The 12,847-nt window shown below is 37.7% G+C and overlaps 1 protein-coding gene across 1 annotated transcript; it reads right to left on the bottom strand.

Annotated features, from left to right (window-relative positions):
• Positions 1-3,667: 3,667 nt before the first annotated feature.
• Positions 3,668-12,426, bottom strand: LOC149224482 (3-ketoacyl-CoA thiolase 2, peroxisomal-like). The gene is made up of 14 exons (XM_089386122.1): positions 12,196-12,426; positions 10,137-10,213; positions 9,860-9,944; positions 6,686-6,812; positions 6,488-6,586; positions 6,333-6,400; positions 6,019-6,126; positions 5,821-5,898; positions 5,601-5,733; positions 5,326-5,422; positions 5,096-5,219; positions 4,891-4,999; positions 4,121-4,204; positions 3,668-3,993 (listed from the first exon to the last, which is right to left on the bottom strand). The coding sequence occupies exons 1-14, from the start codon at positions 12,289-12,291 to the stop codon at positions 3,884-3,886; spliced, it is 1,395 nt and encodes a 464-aa protein (XP_089242248.1). The 5' UTR covers positions 12,292-12,426; the 3' UTR covers positions 3,668-3,883.
• Positions 12,427-12,847: the final 421 nt, after the last annotated feature.

The raw sequence follows: 12,847 nt of genomic DNA, 5'->3' as shown, positions 1-12,847 counted from the left end.
TGACCCACCGAAACAAATACCCTTCCCTTAACAAAAAAATATAATGCCTCTACCTAAATTCCAACATTCTAACCCATACAAATAAAGTAATTATATTAAAGAATATGATATATGTATTAAACTAATTATATTAAAGAATATGATGCATGTATAAAACTAATTATATTTAAAAATGTGATATATAAATATATTAAAGAAATGATATATATATATATATATATTAAAAATGTGATATATGGATTAAACTAATTATATTAAAGAAATGTGATATATAGAAATGTGATATATATATGAAACAACTTCAACAAAAATATAGTCTCAATAAAAATATAGTCTTAATATGGAAGTCTAGCTAAATCTTGTTCTCTCAAAACACCAAAATTTACAAATAACAAGTCTGATGCAAATTTACAAGTTCATTGTATTTCATGTGTTTTAATAAAAAAATAATGTATATTGTTGTGAAATATTAACACCACAGACGTGCAAAGATTTAGGCTTTTCACTAATTAAGTTGGTGGTTTGTTTTGGTGAGATGGTATTTAAGACCACACATAAGATCTTCGAATAGCGTGAAAATAAATGTAACAACCCTAAAATTTTAGAAGTGTGGCATTTATATCACAGGTTGCATCTCATAGATATTGAGGAAGGAAATCCCTCACATAGATAATATCATTAAAACATCACGTATAAAACCAGAACTAGTGTTTATCCCTATTATTATATGTTATGAAAGCAAATCACCACATCGATGACGTCATTACCTTATCACATATATAGCCACAACCCAACGGCAGTTCAGAACATCACTGACAGCCTTGCTAATATGGACTTTAACCACAAATGTCAACATTAGCAAATCTTCTGGCCCAAAAAGCTGGAACAAGCCATCTTTGTCTATTGTTATGCATGTGAATTGGAACGACATAGTCAAAATCTCACAAGATTTTCACGAGATTTTCACGGTAGTTAGAGGCTTGATGATAACAAAAGTAGAAAGAAGAATCCACTCACGAATTCTCTCCGCCTCATCTCAAGCTTTATCGATAGAACAAATACTCTGTTATTCATCCATTCCGTAGATCATCACTGTGCATTACCCCTCATTCCCTATTAAGAATCTTGAAGTTGGCTTTACTGGTTCACTTCCTCTTTCAGGCTCTTCAAGGGTTATATGATGTGAGTTTTGTCTTTTTAACAGTTTTTATGTTGTTTCCATTCTCTTGTCCTTCCTTATTCAATATGTGTTCGAGTATAAGCCAATCTTCTAACACAGAATTTGTCACTTCCTGAGCATAGCTGTGCTGGGGGTTGGTACAACCTTACCCTGTAACTCTTTGTCACTTCCTGAAGTACAGCTCAATTAAGGCGTAATCTTACTTTCTAACACAGATTTTGTCACTTCCTAAGCATCGCTAAGGTAAGCTCCTTCCCCTGCCTTACTTGAGCTCTGTTCAAGGTTTGGTACAACCTTACCTTCCAGCTCATATTTGTCATTTACTGAGGATAACTCAAGTTAGGTATAACCTTGCCTTCTAACTCAGGTTTGTCACTTTCCTCGCTTCATGACCTACAGTGGTTTGTCACTTACCCTGCTTCATGGGCTCCAGGTATGTTACGTACCTGACCTACCACGGTTTATTAACATTTACCTGCAGAGGTTTAATCTCAGATTGTACTTTTTGGTTAGCGAAGGGTAAACAAAAAAAATTGTGAAGTCATTAGATAATACTTGGATAAGGCATTACAAGGCCCTTTCAACGCAGGGTTGACTTATTGGCTGGTTCGATTGGGTTTTGAAATAAGTTTAAGATGATGTTGGGTTGACTTATTGGCTTGTTAGATTGGGTTTTGAGAAGGATTGAGCTTAAAAGGATTCGATTTCACGTTTTGCCTTTACAATAACACATGCATATTCCCCAGGGAAAAATGGGGGGATTCATTTAGATGAGATGGACAACTTATGCTCAATTCAGGTGTCTGAAAAGGATTCGATTTCACGTTTTTCCTTTACAATAAGGAATCTATATTCCCCAAGGAAACATGGAAGCATTCATTTAGATGAGATGGGCACCTTATGCTCAATTCAGACAAATGGCCAAACTCTAAAGTTCAAAACTTTACATCGGGAATTAATAGACTGCTCTTCGGATGCAACCCGGTTTTCATTAGCCAATGTAGACGATGGCATGGATGAAGCGAATTTAGTATGCAAGATTGCTCATGCTGTGAGTCTCCGATCAATGAAAGAGATTGCATGGATGGAGGAGATTTTAGCTAGAGAATAACCATAAAGGCAAGCTCCTCGAGCAACTTTTCAGAACTACAGTGCAATGTTTTTTACAGGGACAGATTTCTATGATCTTCAAGGAGGCTCAGGATAAGCACAGATTGTCCTGTGGTTTAGGGGGAATGAATAGACACTTACTACAGAGATTCATGATTGTCCAAACAGGATTAATCACTCCAATATGTCCTCATTATGCAGAAAAAATTGGAAAAGAGTTTTTAAGGATGGATTTGCAGTTAGAACAGGGTAGCCAACTGCAAATTCGCCTGATATTGCCCTTCAACGTGCCAATAAAATTTACAGGATATAATTGTTTCCATAAGCTCCTTCAACGTGCCAATAAAATTTACAGGATATAATTATTTCCATAAGCTCCTTCAACGTGCCAATAAAATTTACAGGATATAATTATTTGCATAAGCTTCTTCAGAAGCACACACATCTGCTTCAAATAAGGCCAAGAAAGATGCAAAAAAAACCCTGCAACAACTTATTGAAGAGCCAAAGCCAACAAAGGGATTACTGGGAAAGAAGAATGTCTGAAGATTCTCCAAGTAACATATTCTCCATATTGACGATAAGTCCTATTGGACTATTTGCCGATATTATAGTATTTTTTGAACAATGCATATTGGACTATTTCCCGATGTTATAGTATTTTTTGAACAATGCATGCGTTTACTGAAGTTCAAAAAGGACAAAACATTTACTGTTGAGGCTCAAACCCTAGATGTAAAGCTACCTTGTGGTAAGAAGCAAGTGCTGCACAAAAATGTTGCCTAATCAAAAAGAAGACAGGACTCAAAAAGTTTGAGGTTTCTTCTTTAACAGACACTGCTCATGAGTCGTGACAAAGAAAATCCATATGTTGTAGTATTTAAATGGAATCCTCCTTCACTGGGAAATCTATAGTTGCAATTTTTATGTCTGCTCAAGATTTGCATCAAAACTCCACTAGGACAGGGATGCAGTGTTGTTTTGCAACAGTTTTTTGAATAAACTAGCATCAAATCACACTTGTCTAACATCAAAATACTCATTCATTCCTTCCATTCTCATTACACTAGTGATCAAGTCAAGAGAAACCCTGTGCTCTACAGTTCAGGTGGAGCAGATATAAATTTACTTCATGGGTGTCTTCATGCAATGCTCCTACCCACATGAAAGAGAGCCAATTACACACTAGCATGGATTCACCTTAACTTCCAATCTATTAAGTGCCAAGAGGTTCACAGCTCAATCTTATTTTATTCCTCAGTGCTGAATAGTTCTAGATTTAAGATGCATGTGCCAGTTTATATTTCATATGGCTACGAAAGGTCCATAAAGTAGCATTTCAAATCATATGCATCATTTTTGTCTCACTCACAATAATTCAAACAAGATTTTACATTAAATATTTAAAAAATGGCCATTATTATATTCCATTCCAAAACCATGCTATGGAAAATGACATAAGCCATAAAATCTCAATACAGGCCTTAGGCCAGAAAGGCCGTCTCAATAAAAGGTTAACCAGAACCCATGAAGTGAGTCCATTAAAAAGGAGATAATTGAAAAGCCTTCAAGACTCCAAGAAAACACTGTTTGTTATCGTGCATCTCTTGACAGCGAGGTATGATCCTTGATTGGCCGAGCATTGCACAGCTGATCTACAGCACTGCCACGTTCAAATACTGCTGCTGCCCCCATCCCAGTGCCTAGCGGAATCATCAGAAATACAGAAAAAGTGAACAATAATGCAAAATAATTGCTCCATTAATAGTTGAAAGAGGTCAAGAGTGACTTCACAAAAAACCGTCTGCATTGAGAAGAATATGTAATTACCTATACACATCGATATAACTCCAAACCTGCAGTCTTTTCCACGGCGTTTCATTTCATGCAGTAAGGTTGCTACACAACGAGCCCCTAGACACCAAGATACCAAACATGAGATGAAATTCAATTGCCCCAGTAGATGCCCTTGGTCTATCAAACACACCTCTCCATATAAACGTGGGGAAAGGTCACCTTATGTTAGAAGCAAATTAGACGAAATTAAGAGTCGTTCAATTTGTAAGATTTTTCAGTATCAAGCATGATTCTCTCAAATGAAAAATTTCCCCAATATTTTGTCCCTGCTCATAAACAACATGTATGTTATGAACAGGACTAACAGTGCAAAATTTCAGAACCCTTATTGACAGATCAAACTGGCAAAATACGCACATTTCAGTTGCATTTCCATATACGGTAGATTAGTAAGACAGCATGAACCATTGGAAAGTCAAAAGTTCTCTCTCACAAACCCACACAAACACTCCCAGCCTAGTAATTTAATTAGCCAAAAAGGTCAAATTTCTTACTCATTGACCTTTCTACAACAGTTATAAACTGTACATATCATTTTACCATCAAGAAAAGATTTATCCAAAACAAAACTTATGACACAGAATTAATAACAGGCATGTGCAAAGTAACACCGCTCGTAAAATTAGAAAAGAAAACAGTGCCATTTGAAATTGTAATGAATTTAAGTCATAACCTAAACTGAGTAAATCTCCAACAATTTCAACAGGAATGCCTGAAAAACTATGACCTATGGAAATATTTACCTGTTGCTCCAAGGGGATGACCAAGGGCAATAGCTCCTCCATTCACATTTACTTTTTCAGGGTCTAGTTCCAATTTCTGTCTACAGTATGTAAATTGCGAGGCAAATGCCTGAAACAGATTTATAAACAAATTAAGCATATTTTGGTCAACTAAAAGGATACTTCAACAAATAAAATCGATTCATTAATAAATCCCATATTTTACCTCATTTATCTCAAATAGATCAATATCATCAATTTCTAGCCCAGCTGCCTTCACCGCTGCTGGGATTGCAACGGCCGGGCCAACTCCCATAACAGCTGGGTCAACCCCAACAGCAGTAAAACTCCTATGGAAATATCAACGCAAAGCAATCAACTTATTGAAAATTAGAATGAAATGGTTTCATTCCATGAGGGAGAAGCAAAAGTTCAAATTACATTCAAATTTCCAACCTGAATACACCCAAAATAGGTAAACCCTTCTGTATAGCCACTTTCCTCTTCATCAACAATACAGCACCAGCTCCATCACTTACTTGGCTTGAATTTCCTGTGTAATATTGCATCAGCACTTCTACAAAACGACAGACTGGATTTACGGTGGCAGAAAGCCTATGATATTTGGCTAAGATATTATGCTGTAACTCTTTATGAAGTTTCTACTTTTGATAACAACTTAGAAACCATGCCTAGCATGCACTTGCAAAAGAAACTCTGAAAATCTATACCAGCAGTAGTGCTTCCACTCTTCTTAAATGCAGGTTTCAGTTTCGCTAAATCAGAAAGAGAAGCAGTAGGACGAATGCCATCATCAACAGAAACCGTGACGGGCTTCTCATCCCCAGTTTTAGGATCAACAATCTTCAGCACAAAATCAAGGAACACATTAACCACCACAACAACAACTACTCAAAGTTTTCTGGTTACAAAAATATGGGTGTTTAATACCTTGGTTTCAACAGGGATGATCTCATCTTTGAACTTCCCTGCAGCTGTTGCTGCTGCTGCACGCCTATGAGATTCAACCTGAAATACAACTATGGCCGTTAACATTCACCTCCTATTCCTTACGTTTCGTGACATATGCATTTTAACTAAACAACCACAAGCTTCACTCAAATCAAAACTTAAAGGACTTCCACGTACCGCTGCTTGATCCTGGTCTTGACGTGAAACTCCGTACCGCTCAGCGACATTTTCAGAGGTGATACCCATGGGCAGAAGACAATCTTGTGCTTGTTTGAAAATTTCAACCTATCGCATGGCAAGACACCAGAGCCATTAGTGCCCTTCACAAAGATCAAGAACTCACATATATGCTTCAGGCAGGTACGTTATATAGACAATAGTAAGCTATATAAAACACAAATATAGGAGATGGACAGAAATGTCAAACTGAAAATATTGAGAAAGTCGGAAGCCTTCTGTTTACAATATTATTAACTTTCACTGATGCTTACCCTTGAATTGACAGAGCCTTCCCACGCCATAGGGTTTACAGTCATTGACTCCAATCCTGCACCAATGCCTGAAGCCGACAGATTGAAATCAAAAACTTATCTAAATCCAAACTTGCTATGTTTAATCCAGTGGTAGCAATCACACATTTTCATACCAATGTCATAAAAACCAGCTTTAATTGCAGCTGCAACATCTGCAACAGCTTGGAGACCTGAAGAGCATTGTCTATTGACAGTCCTGACAGGTACAGTCTCTGGAGAGAGGACATGGTAAGCCGAATGTAGTTGTAACAGGAACATTCATTCAATGAAAGAAACTCATTCGACACATAAAGTGAGAGCATTATACACACCTGGGAATCCAGCATAAAAAGATGCCATCCTGCACTCACTAGCACGTTGAGAGCCAGGTGCAAGAACAGTACCCACAACGATATCAGCAACTTCATTTGGATTAACTCCAGTCTTATCAATCAATGCCTGCAGAAAGCTAAAGAACATTCAGAGATGGATATGTCCACTCATGGGTTACGAACTGTAATTTTAGGGTAGTAAAGGTAAACTTGACTCGGTCATAGAGTCAATTTGATATGGTCATTAATGGGTTTACCATTGGTGATTTATGGGCTCGAGGTTTCAGTAACCCATGGTATTTTCATGTAATGTAGCCTATTTAAGGACATGAAAACTCCATTGTAGGAAGTCTTTTCATGTATTGTAACCCATTTAAGGACATGAAGACTCCATTTTAAGAAGCCTTTGGGCCAACAATAATAGATCTATTATTAGGAGTTGGTTTCCTCGCAATGGTTTCCATGATAATTTATGGCGTCCATGTGTTGTTTTTATGTGTTGCTATTATGTTTTTATTTATCTCTCATTTTATCACAGTGGTATCAAAGTTGAGGAAAGAGAACTTTATGGGCAAAGGCTGTAAGGTTATACATGGGCCAAGGAGAAATGGGTGTAGCAGATCCGAGCTGCACTTAGTCGAGTTGCAGTAACTAGGCCACATAGTTGCATGGACAAATATCTCCAAGGTAGCCATCGAATATGTGGTGAGGCATTTTGTCGAAAGTGGTAGCAACTTGCATCCATTGGTATAGAAGACCTCACCAAGGTTGATGAGGAGCTATCATTAGCATGTAGGACATGGTGAGAGCCCCAGTGGACACCAAGAGAGATGGGTGCAGCAAATGATTTCTAAGTAGAGGTTAAGGCATACATGCAAATTATGGATTAGCACGGGCTGGTTATATCGCCATAGAAAGGTTGCATTGTACATCCATACATGGACAAGAGAATGTAGATGGAGTCGATGTTGTCAAGGTTTATTCAAGGAGCTAATACATTATAGAGAGCTACAATAGTACATGAACATCCTACTGCTTGGTCCAAATTGTAAAGCCTAACCATAGGTAGGATGTATTCCCCAAGATTGGTGTAAAGCATACATGTAGCAAGGTAGCATGTGATGTCATCCTTCTCATGCATATAGATAGAATAGAGGATCAAGTTATGAAATGAATCATTTGAATAGGTACGACGGTAATAGGTGTACTCATATGCTAGCTTGAGGTTAGTTTGTTGTAAGACCTGTTATTCAGACATACATATTATAGTGCTATGGTGCATGGAGTTATGCATGATCAAGTTGTGGAATGGACCACTCGTATCATGTGGCAGGTGTACTCATATGCTAGCTTGAGGGGAGAATGTGAGGTGGTTGATGAACCATGTACGAGAAAAAATGCCCTAGAAAACTTGACTCAGTCATAGTGTCAATTTGATATGGTCATTAACGGGTTTACCATTGGCGATTTATGGACTTGAGGTTTAAGTAACACATGGTATTTTCATGTACTGTAACCTATTTTAGGACATGAAGACTCCAATGTAAGAAGCCTTTGGGCCAAATAATAATAGATTTATTATTAGAGTTGGTTTCCCTGCAACAATTTCCATGATAATTTTTGGTGTCCATGTGTTGTTTTTATGTGTTGCTATTATGTTTTTATTTTGAGATTGTGTATTATTTATCTCTCCTTTTATAACAGTGGTATCAAAGTTGAGGAAAGGGCATTTTATGAAGCAAAGGGTTTGAAGTTGTACATGGGCCAAGAAGAAATGGTTGTCGCAGACCTGAGCTGCTCTTACTCTTAGTCAAGTTGCAATAATGAGGCCACATAATTGCATGGACAAATATCTCCAAGGTAGCCATCGAATATGTGGTGAGGTGTTTTTTTGAATGTGGCAACAACTCGCATCCATTGGTAATTTGGTATAGAAGACCTCACCAATGTTGATGAGGATCTATCATCAGAGTGCAAGACGTGGTGAGAGCCCCAATGGGCACCCAGAGAAATAGGTGCAACAAATGATTGCTCAATAGAGTTTTAAAGCATAAATGCAAATTATGGATTGACACAAGCGAGATATATAGCTAGAGAAAGGTTTCAAACCTACATGGACAAGAGAATGTAGACGGAGTCAATGGTGTCAAGGTTTATTGAAGGAGCTCGCATGTTATGGAGAGCTACAATAGTACATGAACATCCTAGAGTATTTGGTTCAAATTGTAAAGCCTAGCTGTATTCCCCAAGGTTGTTGTAAGACATGTTATTCAAGCATACATGTTGTAGCAAGGTAGCACGTGATGTCATCCTTCTCATGCATCGATAGAATAAAGGATCAAGTTGTGGAATGAACCATTTGAATAGGTACAAGGGTAGTAAGCATACTCGTATGCTAGCTTGAGGTTAGTTTGTTGTAAGACTTGTTATTCAAATTTCAGACATACATATTGTAGTGTGATAGTGCATGAAGTTATGTATGATCAAGTTGTGGAATGGACTACTTGTATGAGAGTGGTGGTGTACTCATATGCTAGTTTTAAGGGAGAATGTGAGATGGTTGATGAACCTTGTACGAGAAAAAATGCCCTAGAAAGTTGATGGATATAGCGGTTGGCTTTCCATATAATCCAGTGGATAGTAACTTTTTCCAAGGACTTCAACAAAGATATTGGGACCAAACTAATCTCCCAAGTCAAGTTTTAGGGGGGAATAGTTAGGGTAGTTAAGGTAAACTTGACTAAATCATAAAGTCAATTTGATATGGTCATTAATGGGGTTACCATTAGCCATTTACGGGCTCAGGGTTTCAATAACCCATGGTTTTGCCCCATGGCATTTCCATGTAATATAACTTATTTAAGGGCATGATGGCTCCATTGTAATAACCCATGGTTTTGCCCCATGGCATTTCCATGTAATATAACTTATTTAAGGGCATGATGGCTCCATTGTAAGAAGCCTTTGGACCAAATAATAATAGATCTATTATTAGGAGTTGGTTTTCCAGCAAAGGTTCCTAGGATAATTTGTGTTGTCCATGAATTGTTGATTTTTTGTTTATATTTATTTCTACTTTTATAACACATAATAGGCATAAGAAAAAAAATTCAAAATAAGTAAAACCAACAACAATCATTATATTGGCAATGTGGCATAATTACTAATCCAAACCTTCAAAACGGGAGCAAGCAAGTCATCAGGAAGAGTGTCCTTAAATCCCCCCCGCTTAGCCTTGCATATAGGGGTACGATAAGCTCTGCAAAAATAAAGATCAGCCAGAGAAAATCCAGGCGATAATCAGCTAATCAACCAGAATTTAAACAGATTAGATAAATAAAGCCTGTAGAAAGGTGAACTAGGACAGCCACATAGAGCAGCACTATGCAAAGCGTTCAAGGTATTTCCAGAAAAATTATCAATTAAGCCAAAAAAACAAATTGAAACTTACGCAACAATGACAACATCATCACCGAACTCAGCAGATCTTTCATAAGCTGCACTGTCTCCAGCAGCACATACTGAAGCCTGGTCAAAATAAAATAAACTCTCACTAAAGGTCCTTGTATAAGGATATTCAGCCTAAATGTAACATCCACTCAAAGTAGTCTCAAGTCTCTTCTAAAACAAAGGAAACTCTACTAATGTAAAGTAAATTAGTTAAAACGCATTTTTAACAGAAATTTATGGCCATACTAAAATAACTCTCCAAAGCAATCGCACAATGTATCCAATTGAGTGATCAATTAGGGACTATCTGACATGAAAATCAACTAACTCCTGCAAAAGAACCTCATGCATTCGTAACCCATCAACGCATTCAAACACTGAGCATTGAATTTCTCAGTTGAAAACAAATCAAGCGCAGCCACATCACACAAAAAATTTATGACGAATTGTTCTTGACCTCCAGACTCGACAAAACATCGATATTCGTAAGTCTTACCCTCAGCCCACAAAACAAATTAAACTAAACTCAAAATATATATATAGCGAGAGAGAGATTTCAGAAGGGTTACGGCTACCCTGCGTTCAGGGCACACAAAAATAGAATATGGGTTTTTACCATTCACTTCCCTCCTTTCCATTAACTTTGTGGGATTCTGTTGAGGGGGTGATTTGGAAGTGCCCACAATGGTTCATTGAAACAGACTCACAGGGTCAAGGGACGGTGTGTAGAGAATCTTTTCTGATCTGCCCATGGTTTGGATTTGGAAACTGGTCCGGACTTGGCCTGCTCGATCTTGTCCTTGCCTTCCTTTCACTGGCCTGCCTGCTGTTACTCCGTCGTGCTCCACTGTGTAAAGTCGCTTGGCAAGATTTTGCCAAGGTCAACTTGGGAATTGAACCAGACTCATAAATAATCGCAACAATAAAACTACAAGACCACAACTTGAAATAATAACCAATGCCCAGAGAACATCAATATTCGCAGCTCCTGTACCCAACCCCACAAATAATAGATTTGGCAATACCTTAATATATATGTGTGTGAGAGAGAGTGAAAACAGTAGAATCCACCATATTGTTATGTCAAAACAATTCTCAGTAAGTGCCCCTTTGCATCCATTATGTTAACTTTCTTTTTAGTGTTACAAATCCCCTTGATTCAACAGATAGCCATATCGGTTAGAGCTTCCCTGCCTTCAGGTAACACAAAAGTAGCCTATGGCTTTTTACCATTCACTCTCTTCCTTTCCAGCAACTTTGTGGGATTCTTTTGGAGAGGCGATTTGGCAGTGCCCACAACCGTTCATTGAACCAAACTCACAAGATCCATTGAACCAGGCTCATAAAGTATTAGAATAAACTAAAACAAAATATAAGCCCTGCAAGACCACAACCTGAAATAATAATCACTGCCCAGAAAACATCAATATTTACCACACAGAAATTTTGACAATATCAAAAGAACAACTGCCCTAACAATGACACGATGAACCCAGTTAAAAGGTTGATTAAAGGAGAACTAACACTAGCATCCACAGACCGAACCTCAAGCATTCATAATCCATCAACAAATTCAAACACAGAACATCAAATTTCTCAGTTCAAAACAGCATCCAGCACAAGACAGCACAAAATGTTACGACCAATTGTTCTTCACCTACAAACTCCACAAAACATCAATAATCGCAGGCCCTGTCCCAACCCACAACACCCCGTAGAACAAACCAAACACCCCCGACACGCACATATATGCTGTCAAATATATTGCCAAGGGTTGAGAACGTAACTTATCCCTACAAAATATGGGGATCTCTAACTTATAACTTAATATTATAATTCTGAAGAATGTAATCTCTAGTCCCTCTGATCCAGTTCAATTGGAGATTAATAGAAATTGCAACACCGACTGACCTATTTGGTAAAACCCAATAAAGTTGAGAAAAACAATAATCCCATAATTCAAATTTAAAATTTGATCGGAATTTAAAGGCCTGCAACCTTGGCCCTCAAAGAATTCCTTCTTGAAACTATCAAGTTGAAAGAGAGCAAGAGAAACTTACCACCAGATCTGTGGAAACCTTGGGAAAACGAGAAGGCCTCAGATGGTCCAACAACACTTGCTGTCTGATGCGTAACTTCTCCATATCCATCTCCATCGCAGCTGATAGACGGATATCCTCCAAAATGAAACTCCGCAGACGAAAGTGTGAAGGTATGGTTAGACCACTCTGTTTTTCTCTGGAGTTCTCCAGAATAAATAGCTCTGTTGAAGCTCTGGAATCCCCTCCAATTTATAGACTTGCCCACTTTCTATTCGTGGTACCAACGGCATTTCGGATAAGCGTTTAAGCTCATACGTCACGACTCACGCCTGATCAGGACATGTGATTTTCCGGTCCTGAATTATTAAAAAGATACTCCCAGTCAGGGCCCACCAAAGATAGCGTGTGATTTTTGTTTTGAGGGGAGATTCAATGTTAAGGGTAGAACCGATGAAGGATCTTATTAAGAATTCATTGTCAAGAGTAAAAACTTTAGGTGAGTAAATTCATACTAGGTGAGATATGTGTTAATTTTCTACTCAATTTACGAGGTTAATTATGTTTTTTAATCTTTAGGTGAGTAAATTCATATTAGGTGAGATAGTTGTTAATTTTCTACTCAATTTACGAGGTAATTTAAGAGGTTAATTATGCATATATTTTTAATTAT

Source organism: Pinus tabuliformis, chromosome Q (assembly GCF_031772625.1).
Source record: "Pinus tabuliformis cultivar Carrire ecotype Pingquan chromosome Q, CPIR1, whole genome shotgun sequence".
Lineage (NCBI taxonomy): Eukaryota > Viridiplantae > Streptophyta > Pinopsida > Pinales > Pinaceae > Pinus > Pinus tabuliformis.
Note: the sequence above shows the minus strand (reverse complement) of the source record. Positions and strands in the feature narration are given on the sequence as shown.

Coding starts and splice junctions, on each gene's coding strand:
- LOC149224482 (XM_089386122.1), bottom strand. CDS start 12,291: ATGGAGATGGATATGGAGAAGTTACGCATCAGACAGCAAGTGTTGTTG. Junction 6,813..9,859: donor TGCTTGCTCCCGTTTTGAAG/GTTTGGATTAGT, acceptor AGCTTTCTGCAG/GCATTGATTGATAAGACTGG. Junction 5,899..6,018: donor AAGACCAGGATCAAGCAGCG/GTACGTGGAAGT, acceptor GTTGTATTTCAG/GTTGAATCTCATAGGCGTGC.